Here is a 13,187-nt window from a genome sequence, read left to right as displayed (position 1 = left end):
CTGATGACGTAATCATTGGGAACTGAAACTGTCTTTGTAAACCAAAACTTTTCTCTTCGCGTGCCTCCATCTTGCATAACTACGCACTTCAGCTTTTGGCCTCTACTCTGCTAAGATGTAATTTCGCTGGCTTGCTTTCTATCCCAACAATATCAAAAATGTAAATCTCCCGTGGAAAGGCACGACTAGAGTGCCAAGTGATTGTGGCCACAAATATCAATTGGAAATAAAAATGGAATTAAAGCTGCCTCGACTGCCAAGTTCTTTAGTTATTACCAAGTTAGCATTACTAGCATACTACGCAATCAAATTCTTCTTCAGTATGGGTCTAATCACGTATCTACAGTGTTCCGTCCTTTCCTTTTTCTTTTATTATGACAATTAAGCCGGTAAGGATAGTTTCCTGCAGCCTGAAACCTCAATGGAAAATTTAATTCAGCTCTTCAAATCATCGTTTTGTGATAACTCCAAGATAATGTGAAAGAAGTGAATCATCAAGTTTGTTTTTTCATTGCTTAAAAAATAACAGATCATTCTTCTGCTGTGGTGTTTTGCAAGTGCTTCAATAAATAATCACGCGTAGTGTTTACAGATTGAAAGTAATCTCTCGATAGATTGAGAAGTTCGAATGCCTAGTAAAAAGGAATATTGAACTTGCTTCGCCGATGTCTACAATATTTAGAAAAAAAAGTGCTTTAAATCATCAGTGTATTACCGTTTAGGAATTCAGCATTACAGCGAGTTCAATGTCAATCTGAGTTAGTGTTTGCAAGTATGTACGACAGAAAATTATTTGCACTTCCGCTTTTTCAACAGCTCAAAATGTATTACATTCGTGTGAATTTAGCTCAGGAACTAAATTATTTAATATGTTGCGAATTCTATAGTTTATATTTTCAACTTCCGTTAAAATTTCTGCAATTTGTTTTGGGAAAATCTGAAATTCTTGTTCATTAATTTTTGTAAATTTTCATAATTATGTGTGAGCAAATTAAGTAACGAATTTTAAGCTATTTAAATTATTCATTGGGAAGGATATTAAGATAAGTTTTTATATTTTTGAAATTTTGTTGAGAATTTTGAATACAAATTTTAAAATTATTCTAAAAATGAAGTAGATGTTAAAAATAAGTGAAATTAGTACAGATAAGTAATATGAAATTATGGTAAATGCATGTTAAAATTTATGGGTTATTGTGTGTTAAGTATAGTATGCTGAGGGTGTACTGGTTCCTTCAACAGAGGCCTGTAATTACCTCTGTACAGTTGTTCCTTTTACCCTCTTCATGCAAGATAATGTTGGAGGCTCTCATTTTATGAATGCATGTAAATTTTTTATATTATTATTATTATTATTATTATATTTTTTTATTATGGAATGTATTAGTGCAGTTCTCAAAGGCCAGTTATCTTAATGCAAGGAACGGAGGTCTTTTCAAGTAACTGCCTAGGCACCCTGGGCCACCAGTGCAGAGAACACACTGGTTAGCTCAAGAGGACAGCCCTATTGATGGATATGTTTGTTTAGAAGTATTGCGAGGCTTCCAGTATGGAAAAATAAAGGAATTGTAAATGAAAGATGATAACGGTGAAACCATAAATTCTGAAAATCTGATGTTAAATTATAATTTATCAGTATAGAAATAAGTATCATAAATATTTTTGTGAATTACATTTAATTATAAGTAATGATTATGTAAAAGTTTATTTTGTGATATTCTGTAATAACAAGAACCTTCCCTGAAGAATTATGATTATGTGAACTCTCAAACAAAAAGACTTTTGGGCTGAAATGGTGAAAAATTCAATAGGACTCTAAAAATTAAAAATTTATTTAAAAAAATTGCTATTTATAAATTATACTTAAATTTTTTTTTTTTTTTTAAACATTTGCTAGTGCTTTAACTCTTTCTCTATAAAAAGGCTTCTCTGTCGCTACACCTTTTTCTTTTTGAAGGAGGGAATATGTAAGATAAAAATGTATGAATCAGAATTATAATATAACTATAAACATTAATTCTTCCTCTCTATTCTAAAATCGTAATAACTTATCTGCATTGCGTCATTCAAATTAATCATGCGATCTTACTTAACCCATAATGCAGATCCCTCTCGACCAATCACCAAATTGCAAACCGAAACTTTTCTCTTCGCGTGCTTCCATCTTTCATAACGACGCACTTCAGCTTTTGCTCGCTACTGTGCTAAGATGTGATTTCTCTGGCTTGCTTTCTATCCCAACAATATCAAAAATGTAAATCTTCTGTGGAAAGGCACGACTAGAGTGCCAAGTGATTGTGGCCACAAATATCAATTGGAAATAAAAATGGAATTAAAACTGCCTCGACTGCCAAGTTCTTTAAATACTACACAATCAAATTCTTCTTCAGTATGGGTCTAATCACGCATCTACAGTGTTCTGTATTTTCCTTTGCTTTTATTATGACACATATATATATAATAAAATAAAATAAATAAAACACAGATGGAAAGGAAATAAAACACAGTTGTGCACATACCTTTGTATTAAAAATGAGCTCACCAAAGAAAATACTACAGTGAAATAAAGATACAATTGTTGGTTTTGTCTTGTTGTTTCAGCGATTCCATTCTGGATACACCAGATGTTCATTGTTCAATTTTGGGAAAGATTTCAAGGTAAAAATTTAAAGCTAATATAGAATAAAGATATGATCATACAGCCAAGAAAATAACATAAACATTTCTTTTCAAACACTTCCTTTTATATCCCCCTAAAAAAGGGGGAGATTTCTTTGAAAAATGAGGGTTTTTAAAAACTAAACATAGTTAAAATGTATGGACTGGTTTGTGTTGTGCTGCCATCTAGCATAAATAAAGAAGATCAAAAGTAACTTATAAAATCTTTTCCATTCAATTTTTCTGTGTGTACAGAAAGAATTTTTTAGATGTGCCAGAAAGAATTAATAAATTAAACAGCAACATAAATATCTTACTTATTAACCAGATCTTGTAATTTTTGCATTGGTTCTGGTTCGCCATCTTTACCACATGTGAGAACTTCATGACTTGCATAAACTCTTATAATTCTATCTGCAGCATTTACCAAAAAGTAGCTACAAAAATAAACAGAAAACAAATCTACAATGCATCAATTACTATCACATATTTAATTTTATCCTTTTTTATTTTTATAAAGGCTGAATGTAACATTAATTTTTCTCCCTTAAGAAACAATTAAAGGACTCTGTATTAAAGAGGAAAAAAAAATCTTTCTTTTACTGATAAACTTTTTTCGGGGAGAGGGGGATGCTTTTCCTTCATAGGAATGAATTTAAATATGATACTTATTTTCATTAGGTGACTCACGATGCAGGTTCCTGGGCATTGCCCTACCATGTGTGTAATATGTAGAAGTTGTGCATATCTTTTGTGGGCATAACATAATTTATGGCATTGTAACTGTCAATTCATAATTTTGTAGGTGATACTAAATATATTCATAAAGAAGTTGGTGAGGATAAGCTGATAGCAAGTATTTGTCTTGAGAGTCAAAGATGAGTAGATGTATCCGTAAGTAGATACAGTGAAAAGAGAAAATTCCATTTTGCATACTTTCCATGGAAAGTCGGATGAGCTACTGTAACAGTAGAGCCAGTTTTTCAGGGAGCTTGGTTATCTGCTTCAAAAAAGCTGTGTAGGCAGAGTAAGTAGAGAAGAGAAAGTGCATTGGCATGCATGGCAGGCATGCTGGAAGGGGAGGGGTTTCAGAGCCATACACTTGTAAATTGGTTGAGCCAAAAAAAAGGGGGAGGGGTTACTATTGCATACATATAAGTAATGAGTATTAATTCAATTTAACATTAGAATCAATAAAAGATGTGTTAACCATTAGATTTGAAGTCCAGCTGTGCAAACATATTAATTTATTTAGATTAAATCCTAATCAACTAACAAAATTTAGTTTAGTGCTTTTAATAATGCACCAGGTCTTCTGGCATTATTTAAATTATTATAATCAATCATAGGTTAACTCTGATATACTGCTATTTTCCCCTTTGTGGATATTTCTACAGAACTTCCCTATTCTGGCCATAAATGTTTTAATTTGCAATATTTTAAATTCTTCATGCATGGCTGAATTTTTAATATACCATTTGCTGTTGGTGATCTGTTATACCCCCTTTTAAAGTAAGTTTTATAGTAGAAAATAATACTCTACAAGCTGTAAATGGTCAAAATTGCTGAATGCTGGTAGTTCATCTTGAGTTCTGTTTTTAATAAATAGATTAGGGCTACACAGTGTTTTTGTCGTTTTCGCTATTGTAACACCCCCTGTCACAAATATGAGCCACTTTCCTTTAAAAATTCCTTCATGAAGGCAACAAGCAAACAATCTACACTTGAAATAGCCACTAGTTTTTCTCATATAAGTTCATTTACATCAGGAAGTAATAATGCTTTATTTAGCACCAGTTGATAAAATGGCTCTTTTTGGGTCGGATGATAAAATGGCTTTGGTTTGGTTTATGTGATTATAGCAAAGCCTCGAGGGCTATCTACCTAAGGGAAGGAATGGCTTCGCGGAGGACTTCCTAATGGAAACTGGCTCGTATACACATTACACATGAGAAAAAGCACAAGAACATCCAGGTAGCCAACCTGTTCTTGGGTTTCGAACCTCGGCCTGAACTAACAGTGTTCGGCAACTTTACTACTCGGCCGCTGGTGGGCTTTGATAAAATGTCTTAACTGCTCTAAATTATACATCTATGTTATATCCTTGACCATTATAAAAAAATTTTTGCTCACAGTATTTAAATTCCATTTTTTTAAAACTTGATACAGGGTTGCCACTTAAACAGGAGTACGAAATTCCCTGACTCTTTCAGGTGTTTTTTAAGAAAATTTCAGGCTATCTGAGGCATTGGCTGTGCTGAGGGTCAATTAATTATGGTACCACTTGAAAACACAAAAAATTGACAATTACATATGTATATATATATATATATATATAAAATCCCCAAAGCATTACTTTTATAACTATAAAAGTTGTCTTCTCCACTGAGGATTGAGATTAGAATCTACCCAATTGGGATTTAAAAATGTCTTTTCTGCAGACATTTTACAGCTAAAGGAAGAAAGAAATTTATTTAATGATATTTTTAAATAAATTCAAGTATTTTACATTTATTTAGTAGCATACATAAGTAAAATATATATGCACTAAATTTCACGATGGTATGTCATATTACTGTTAGAATTAGTTTCACAAGTATGCCAAAGAAAATTGCCTGAAATTTGAAAGTATTATTAACTAATAATAAATAAATTTAGAAGGAAGAAGACACATTATACAATATGAATAACATTAAAATAAATTACTTAGGGATGGAAAACTGAATTACAAAAATTGACAGTATTTTTGGCTAATATACATATATTAAATGGTTAGCCTAGATGACTGTTTTTTTTTTTTTTTTAATTTTACTTCAAAATGACAAATAAGGCATTTAAGAAAGAAGAAAAGCTTTAAACAATTTTGTTTTATATCAGAATGGGCAGAATTTACTTTCGTTCAATATGCACTGCACATGCGAATCTCTGGATTCTCGAGGTTACTGGAAACTTGCTTTGCCTTTCGTAAAGATAATCTGATTGGGACTGTGAAAACTGGCTTTACAGCAGCTGTCTGAATGACGCTCATGCAATACATGATCCATCACGAAACTGATCGATTCCGATGTTGGCGCAAAAAACACTTTTTTGGGGATCGCAGTATGAAATTCCCTGACTTTTTCAGATTTTTGATTAAAATATTTAAATTTCCTGATTTTTTTGGTCAGTTTTCAAGTTTCCTGACCTTTCCCGGTTTTCCAGGTAGTGTGGCAACCCTGTTGATATAGGTACTGTACTGTAGTTAGTAATCATAAAAATAGTTATAGTACATTCAAAATTATTCCACTTTATTTTTCTAATAGTTAAATAGTTAATAACTTTCTTTAGTTTCTTTAGTTTAAATTGTTAATAATTTTCTAATAGTTAAATAGTCTGTTCTGTAATAGCTAATAATTTTAATTTTGCCCTATAAAACAATACATTTTCTGTTTAAAAAGCCATTTTTTCATAAAAACAAATTATTTTTACAAAAATGATGAATGTTACTGCAACTTCATGACTAGTATCCAAAATATAGGAAGCTACACACTACATCTATTAGTTCTAGGGAATATGTTGCTGCTGGGAATATGTTTCATAAAATTTTAATTTCACATGAAATTGTGAATCAAGTTTTTTTTTTCTCATTTTTAATGATACACAACAGACTACCTAATAGAATTCGGATACAAAGATATATGTGAAAAAACAAAAACCTTCACACTAATTTTAAAAAAATACTTTTAAAAAACATTGATCCAATAAGGCTCGACTATGCCATAAGATACACAGAGATTAAAAACTGCACATATTTTGAAAAATATTTAATTCATATATGAAAAGATATTTAATAAGAGGAAATTAAAGTCAAATACATTTGTTAGGTATGTTTTAATCACAAACTCACCATCAAACTGCAGTAAAGATCACACATTTTGAATGCTACCTACTTTGACAATGCTATTTTATATCCTGTGCAGCAACAACAATTAGAGATCCAATTTTTTTTTTAATGGAAATAGGCTGGAATTTGTTTACAATTTATTTTGCTAACATGTATTTCAAAAAGGATATAAAAATAGTATTTACATTCTTTGTCAGAAAAATACTGAATTTCACACTGAAGTTAACTAAATTAAACAAGAAATTCCTTTTTGATATTAGAACCATCTATATTTTAATTTTCCCCTATTTTTCTGTGAGGCAAGTCACATTATGTTTTCACAGCATTAAAACTCCACTTTCACGAACTGTTGTCACATTCCTGGTTATAAAATTTTAATTTATCTCAAAATTGTATCAAAACTATCGACTGTAGATTTGCTTTTGCTTTTTATTTAGCACAATAATTTATTGAAAAATTTAAAACCAACATGTATGCTTCTTAATAAATTGCAACTTTAAATCATTATTATTTTTAATCTTTCAGTTTATAGCAGCATGCTGCTTATCTGTATAAAAAATATAAGCTATTTAAAAACAACACAGAACTAAAAATTTATATAAATGTCCTCTACAGTATTCATAAATATTATTTAAAGTACTATTATATTATGTATTATGCAGATAATTTTTATTTATGTTAGCAGGATAATTAATAAAAGATGTTTTTAAAGTCATACATCATGTGCTTCAGCTACAGAATGAATGCTTCTATAAATAGGGCATTTGTTCATGAAATAAGTGTTAATTTCAATTTTTAAAGTTAAAAAAAAAATTGAAAAATAAAGAAAGTCTGCAATGCAATTATCAGTAAAAATTAGTTTTTCTATATTAATACACACTGAAAACAAAATTAAAGTAAATAAATAAACTGAAACTCACTTTCCTCGCCTAGCAAATTCTATAGATTTGATAGAGGTTGTATTTGATGTTCCAGTTGTTACTCTGAAAGAAGCTTTAAGTTTTAAATCAGGTACAGATAATGCTAAAATCTGAAATTAGAAAATAAAACTACTTTTAGAAAATTTGTGATACATGTTCACAATGTTATCAGTATATTTTTAATTGAATTTTACCTTTCCTTTAGCATTGCCTGTGTAGACGTGATTACCTTTTCGATCAAAAGATGCCACAATATTTAAATCTGACTGTAAAAGAAAAATAAGTTAATGAAAGTCTGCTTAAAAATTCTATGAACTTTCAATTATAGACATTTTGATAATTTCTGGTAAATGGGATGCCACTTGGTAAAACATGTAAAAGTTGATAAAAAATCTAACTGCAACTAGAAATGACAAGTCTAAAAATATAAGGTGTGACCGGAAATTAGGAGGAATTTAACACTCCATTTAATAACAACAACAGTCTTACTTGACGTTGCATACGGAAGGCGTTCTTCTGCATCATAGCCAATACACTGTCTTAACATTTCTTGGTTAGCATTCTTTCATATGGCAGGTTTTAATACATGTTGTTGATGCAGTGCACAATGGACCACAGAGTCAGTATGAATGTCTGTTTCAAATTCATAATTTCAATGCTCCTTATTAATTAGAAGGTACTATTCTACATATTTTCTCAATCTTGGCTTGGCAGGTTTCCTTCTTTATTCATAACTTAAATTTACACTAAAAGGGTAAAAATTTTCAGAGAGTGAAGCTAATATATAATGAAGAAACTACAAGAACTAAGGGTAGATAATTTCTCAAAATATTCCAACTGTTATCCAAATGTTGTTAAAAGTATACTGTAACACAGTACACACTTTATGGAAACAATTCTGATAGTTCATTTTTAGGAACAAAAGCAGCTTTTCTTGTGGCTATTTCTTTCTTGATTTTTAGCTTTAAATCTAGTTCAAATTTTTCATGAAACTAAACACTGCCATGTCAACTTTTTCTCACTCCTCTTGGGCCATTTTCCAAAGTCTGTTCAGAGTTCTTGAATGTCGTTTTCCTAATGCTCATAAAAAAAAAAAAAAAAAAAAAAAAAAAAAAAAAAAAAACTTTTTTTTGGGAGGAGATAGTATTGTGAAAAGTGTGAAATCGTGTTTCGGGCATCCCTCTCTTCCCGAACACATAAGAGTTCATAGGAGAAGCATCAGGAAATTTTAGAGGTACTTTTTTAAATGGGATACATTTAATTCTTCTTTTGCTAAACAAAGTGGCAAGTTGCCATTTTTAAATTACCTTATTTTTTCAACATACAAATATATATTTCTTAAAATTTCTTCTTAGTATAAAACCATACTCTGAAGATCGCAGATCACATACTCTAGAATATGTGATCTGCGAAAGGTGACTGCCATGTTGCTGAATTCAGGTTTGAATTTTGCATAACACTAACATTTCTGACTACAGTACCGTTGTGAATTGGATACATTTAAAATCCATTGATCTAAATATTATTTGTGATCCAAATACTCTCAGAAAATGATATATACAAGATCCCAAGATTCTATTTCCTGGGGTACTCTTCATGAAAACTGAGATAAAGTTTACAACAAAGTCCTACCAAACTCCTTCCTAATTTTGATAACATGGAATTGGAAAGTTCTTACACTGTCGTTATGGAGAAAATATCTTAAAGATTCTCATGTGCTATGCTACATTTACTCATGTGCTTAGTTTGTAGAGTCGTTAGGTTATTTTGAAAGCAGGAGATGCGAAAAATGAGCAATGCCCTCGGTGGGACTCTAACCTGAAATTCTCGAATACGCGCCGAGTGTGCTAACCATTACATCACGAAGGCATGCTGGAAGGAGGGAGAAAATACCTTAATTCGAATAATACAATTCAAGTGTTTTTATGATTCAAAGATAACAATATAGCAAAAGGCATGTGGGGGGGGGGGGGAAAGCTAAACTCAGAGGCGCAACAGCCCTATTGGGCTATGGTCTTCAGTACCCTTTTTCTGCTTTCTTGACCTTTGTGCCTTGGAGTGCATTAGCATATGCCCTGGGCAAGTGGTCAGCTTGTCACAGGACCCCCGGTGCTTAGTCCCAAAGCGAACTTAGTACTCATTTTATTGACCTATTCAAGGGATGAAAGGCTGATTTAACCTTACCCAGCTTGGGGATCGAATCCTGCACCTGCAGTGCAGCTGCGCGATGCACTAGCCACTTCACCTCTGGGTGGTAAAAGGCATGTGACTAAAAAGAAAAAAAGGTACTCATGAATCTTTAAAGTAATTATTATATATTGTGACGAATTCAAAAGGCAAGAGGTAGCGTAAATAAATTTATTTGGGTTCTTTCTAGGCTATATGCAAAACAAATAAAAATAATTAAACTTATAAAATATTGTTCTCACAGTAGGACGAGGGGAAAAAGAACTATAACCACATCCAGACGATGTGAATAAAGTTTATGCTTAGAACTGCGCCAAGATGAAAGTTCTTGTTTAGAAATAGTTCAAGATGAGGCTGCTTAGAATTATCAATTCTCTAAGCTGGTGCTTGTCGTACTGAACTGATACCGAGCAGGGTGCTCCTCCGTAAGGTAGAGGCAAACCCGGCTACCTTGCTGTAATCTCTTGGCAGAGATGCTAATATCGCTCTATCCAGAGCGATACAAAATTTTCTCCTGGTAGAGCTAGAAACCACGAGAGAAGGTTTCTCTCTATATACTCTGTTATAACTCACTCTCACTCGCTTTCTTCCCTGGAACTGCATTCCATGATTTCATTCAAGTTGTCCTGGGTGTGTCGGAAAAAAATTCAGGATCCTCATTTGTCCGTAATTTTTAGAAGCGCCTCTTGATCGGCGAGAGCACTTTGATTAAAAACTGGATATGATGGAAGACAGCCTGGGAAATAGTCCATGAGAACTTTCTGGTTCCATCTGGGAACTCAAACCAGGTGGTCTGAGACACTGCATCTACAAACCGATGAAAGGGGAAGGAACAATGTCTCCCTTCAAACAACTATATGAGGAACAAAAACTTGAGATTGTTTTGTGACTGCTGGTCACTTCATCTTCCGAGAATTCGTTAAGAAATACTCTATCCATGGGAACTTTCGAGGTGGCCATTCTTTTTCTCAGAATTTCGTGGTGGTCGATAAAATAGCTTAAGATGTTACAATATATATTGCCTGCACTGATCACCTAAATGGCCTTGAATATGAGATCTCACTCTTTCACAATGGGTTCATCTTGTCTTTCATATGTTAGCTTCTCATACTCAGTTCTTTATTATAGTGATATTTCATTTGCTTTTTAAAAAAATATATATATATCATTTGTAAACATATTAACAATTTTCATTTTGCTATTGCACAAAAATTTCATTGTTCTGTTCAAGTTGATATTCTATACCACACCAAGCTCTGTGAAAACCATCATGAGATGAAACTTAACAATGAACTTATAAGGCATTTGTTAAATGGTGCTTAAGAAAGACGACTATTCAAATTTTACAAATGATAAAAAAATGAATATTTTCTGTACAAAATTTTTGCAATCTAAAGCATTAAACAACTGAATTAATTCAAAAACCTTAAGCACTTATGAGAAATTTTCCATTCTTCTGATGATACCTTTCTACTACAAGCTAAAAAATACAATAGCCTGTTTGTATTACACTATACTAACTACAATGAGCAATTTTGCAAAGTTTAATAAGCATGATGCAAAGGTTGTGTGGGATGCTGAATTTGTGCAATTCTCTGACCCTTTTTTAAGCAAAGACATATTTATGTGTACATGGAAAGAACTATTATACTCTCTATGTACACAACAATCTGTTTTTGCTTTAAAAAAAAATCAGGGAACTGCACAAATTCGTCACCTTGTTCATTAAACATTATGTATGTTAATATGATACATTACTTTTATTACAATTTTTTTCCATGAAGTTTTATGTATTGTTAGAGTATTTGATATCTGGTCAGATTTAGCATCAACATTTATGTTTGGTGCTAAATAGCACCCAGTTAACAGAAAATGACATATTTTTTAACTGATATTTCATTTCTGAAAACATAAATATATTTAAATAAATTTCTGTAAATATTGGAGACCATTTCAGTGTGCTAATTTTTATTCATTTTTTTTTTGCTTAATTTCTGCATTTAGTGCAATAATTTTAAGACTGTATTTTTGTGTAAGTGAATTTTTGGCTATGTATTTTATAAAGTGCTTATTTCTTGTGTAGAAATGTAATTTTGAGATTCCATATCAAAAATGCTTAAATAGTAAATATATCTGAAACAGAACCTAAGATACAGGCAGAAACCCTCCTGACGAACTTTAGCAGTAATTATTGTCATCAACTTGGTGGCATTTGGTGATTTTTTGCCAACTTATTTCGGGAAAGTTTGGGAAATTGCATTTTCAAAGCTCTAACAATGATTTCTTCCAATGTTTCCAGAAGCCTGTGTAACACAATATAAATACAGTTCTGGAAAACCAGTACTCAGTTATTCCGTTACTCAGTTCTGAATAACTTCACAGAAAATAGGATTCAAAGAGAGTTAACTGAAATGCCTTTTATAGCTTATTCTATGAGTAATATTGGCAATCTATGACACTTTTTTAAGAAGGATTTGCTTATTCTTGTATTCTCCTTTTTACAGCTATTTATTTTGTTGCATATTATTATTTTTAATTACAATCACCTATGAATTTTCTCCAGCTTATCCAGAATGATTATTTAAACACATGATTCATGAACCCATTCCAATATACCATCATTTATTTTGTGGGAAAAAGGACATTAAATCATTTTATATGAATCCATGAAAACCTATCAATAAAATCAAACATTAAAAAAAAATATTATATTTAAAACAAGCAGCTAGAGTAGAAAGCTTACTTCATCATCAAGAGGTACAACAGAGTGTGTACCATCCACAGGTACCAATATTGCAGCATGTTTCATAGGGCAAACCAAGAAAAGTTTACTGAAAGATACATTGGGCATATTAATATATATATATATATATATATATATATACATATATGTTAAAAAGGCACATGAAAAAAAGGTATTAAACTTCATTTACAACATAGAGCATTCTTAAAACTGTGAAAGACTGGAGTAGAAAACTAATGAATGAAAATCAGTAATTAAGAGCATATATTTTACAATTTTCACAATATGTGCAGATTTACCCTGCTTTACTTTTCACCCATCCTGAGCTCTTCATGACAATAGTTTTTTTTTACATTTTTTTTGGACATTTTAAGAATTTTGGTGACAAAATATTGCAAGTGACATTTTGATTAAATTTATCTGTATCTTATTCCCACTTGACTGAAAACACAATAGCAAAAACTTTAATCAAACAACATGGCCTAGAATATTCACAGGTTCTTGGAAAGGATATTTTATGCTCATCAAATTGAAAAAGTCACAAATATAATTTCATTGATCCAGATTCAAAGATGCATGCTCAGAACACTGAAAGATTATGGGAGGACCTATGCCAAAAGACAAAAAAAAAAAAAAAAAAAAAAAAAAAAAAAAAAAAAAAAATACTACAAAAAAGCATTTGGATACCTGTTTAGCAGAGTTCCTATTGCATAAACATTTGAAAAGAGAAAGTTCTTCCAACAGCTCTGGTGTAAATAGGATTGTATTTTTCACTAAAATAGTTGTTTTAAGAAAT

General features: G+C 31.4%; 1 protein-coding gene across 1 annotated transcript in view; it reads right to left on the bottom strand.

Moving 5' to 3' along the window:
• The window catches only part of Rbbp5 (retinoblastoma binding protein 5), a 67,150-nt gene that overhangs the window by 26,935 nt on the left and 27,028 nt on the right, over nucleotides 1–13,187 (bottom strand). The window contains exons 5-8 of the mRNA XM_035369552.2: nucleotides 12,392–12,479; nucleotides 7,656–7,727; nucleotides 7,462–7,571; nucleotides 2,976–3,095 (exon numbers count right to left, since the gene is read on the bottom strand). Of these exons, the coding sequence (XP_035225443.1) occupies nucleotides 2,976–3,095; nucleotides 7,462–7,571; nucleotides 7,656–7,727; nucleotides 12,392–12,479 (390 nt within the window). The remainder of the gene's footprint in view (nucleotides 1–2,975; nucleotides 3,096–7,461; nucleotides 7,572–7,655; nucleotides 7,728–12,391; nucleotides 12,480–13,187) is intronic.

The sequence above is a fragment of the Stegodyphus dumicola genome, chromosome 3 (genome assembly GCF_044657685.1).
Source record: "Stegodyphus dumicola isolate Sdum_Otavi_A_Nest chromosome 3, ASM4465768v1".
In the NCBI taxonomy this organism is placed as follows: Eukaryota; Metazoa; Arthropoda; class Arachnida; order Araneae; family Eresidae; genus Stegodyphus; species Stegodyphus dumicola.
This window is presented reverse-complemented; position numbering and strand designations above follow the sequence as displayed.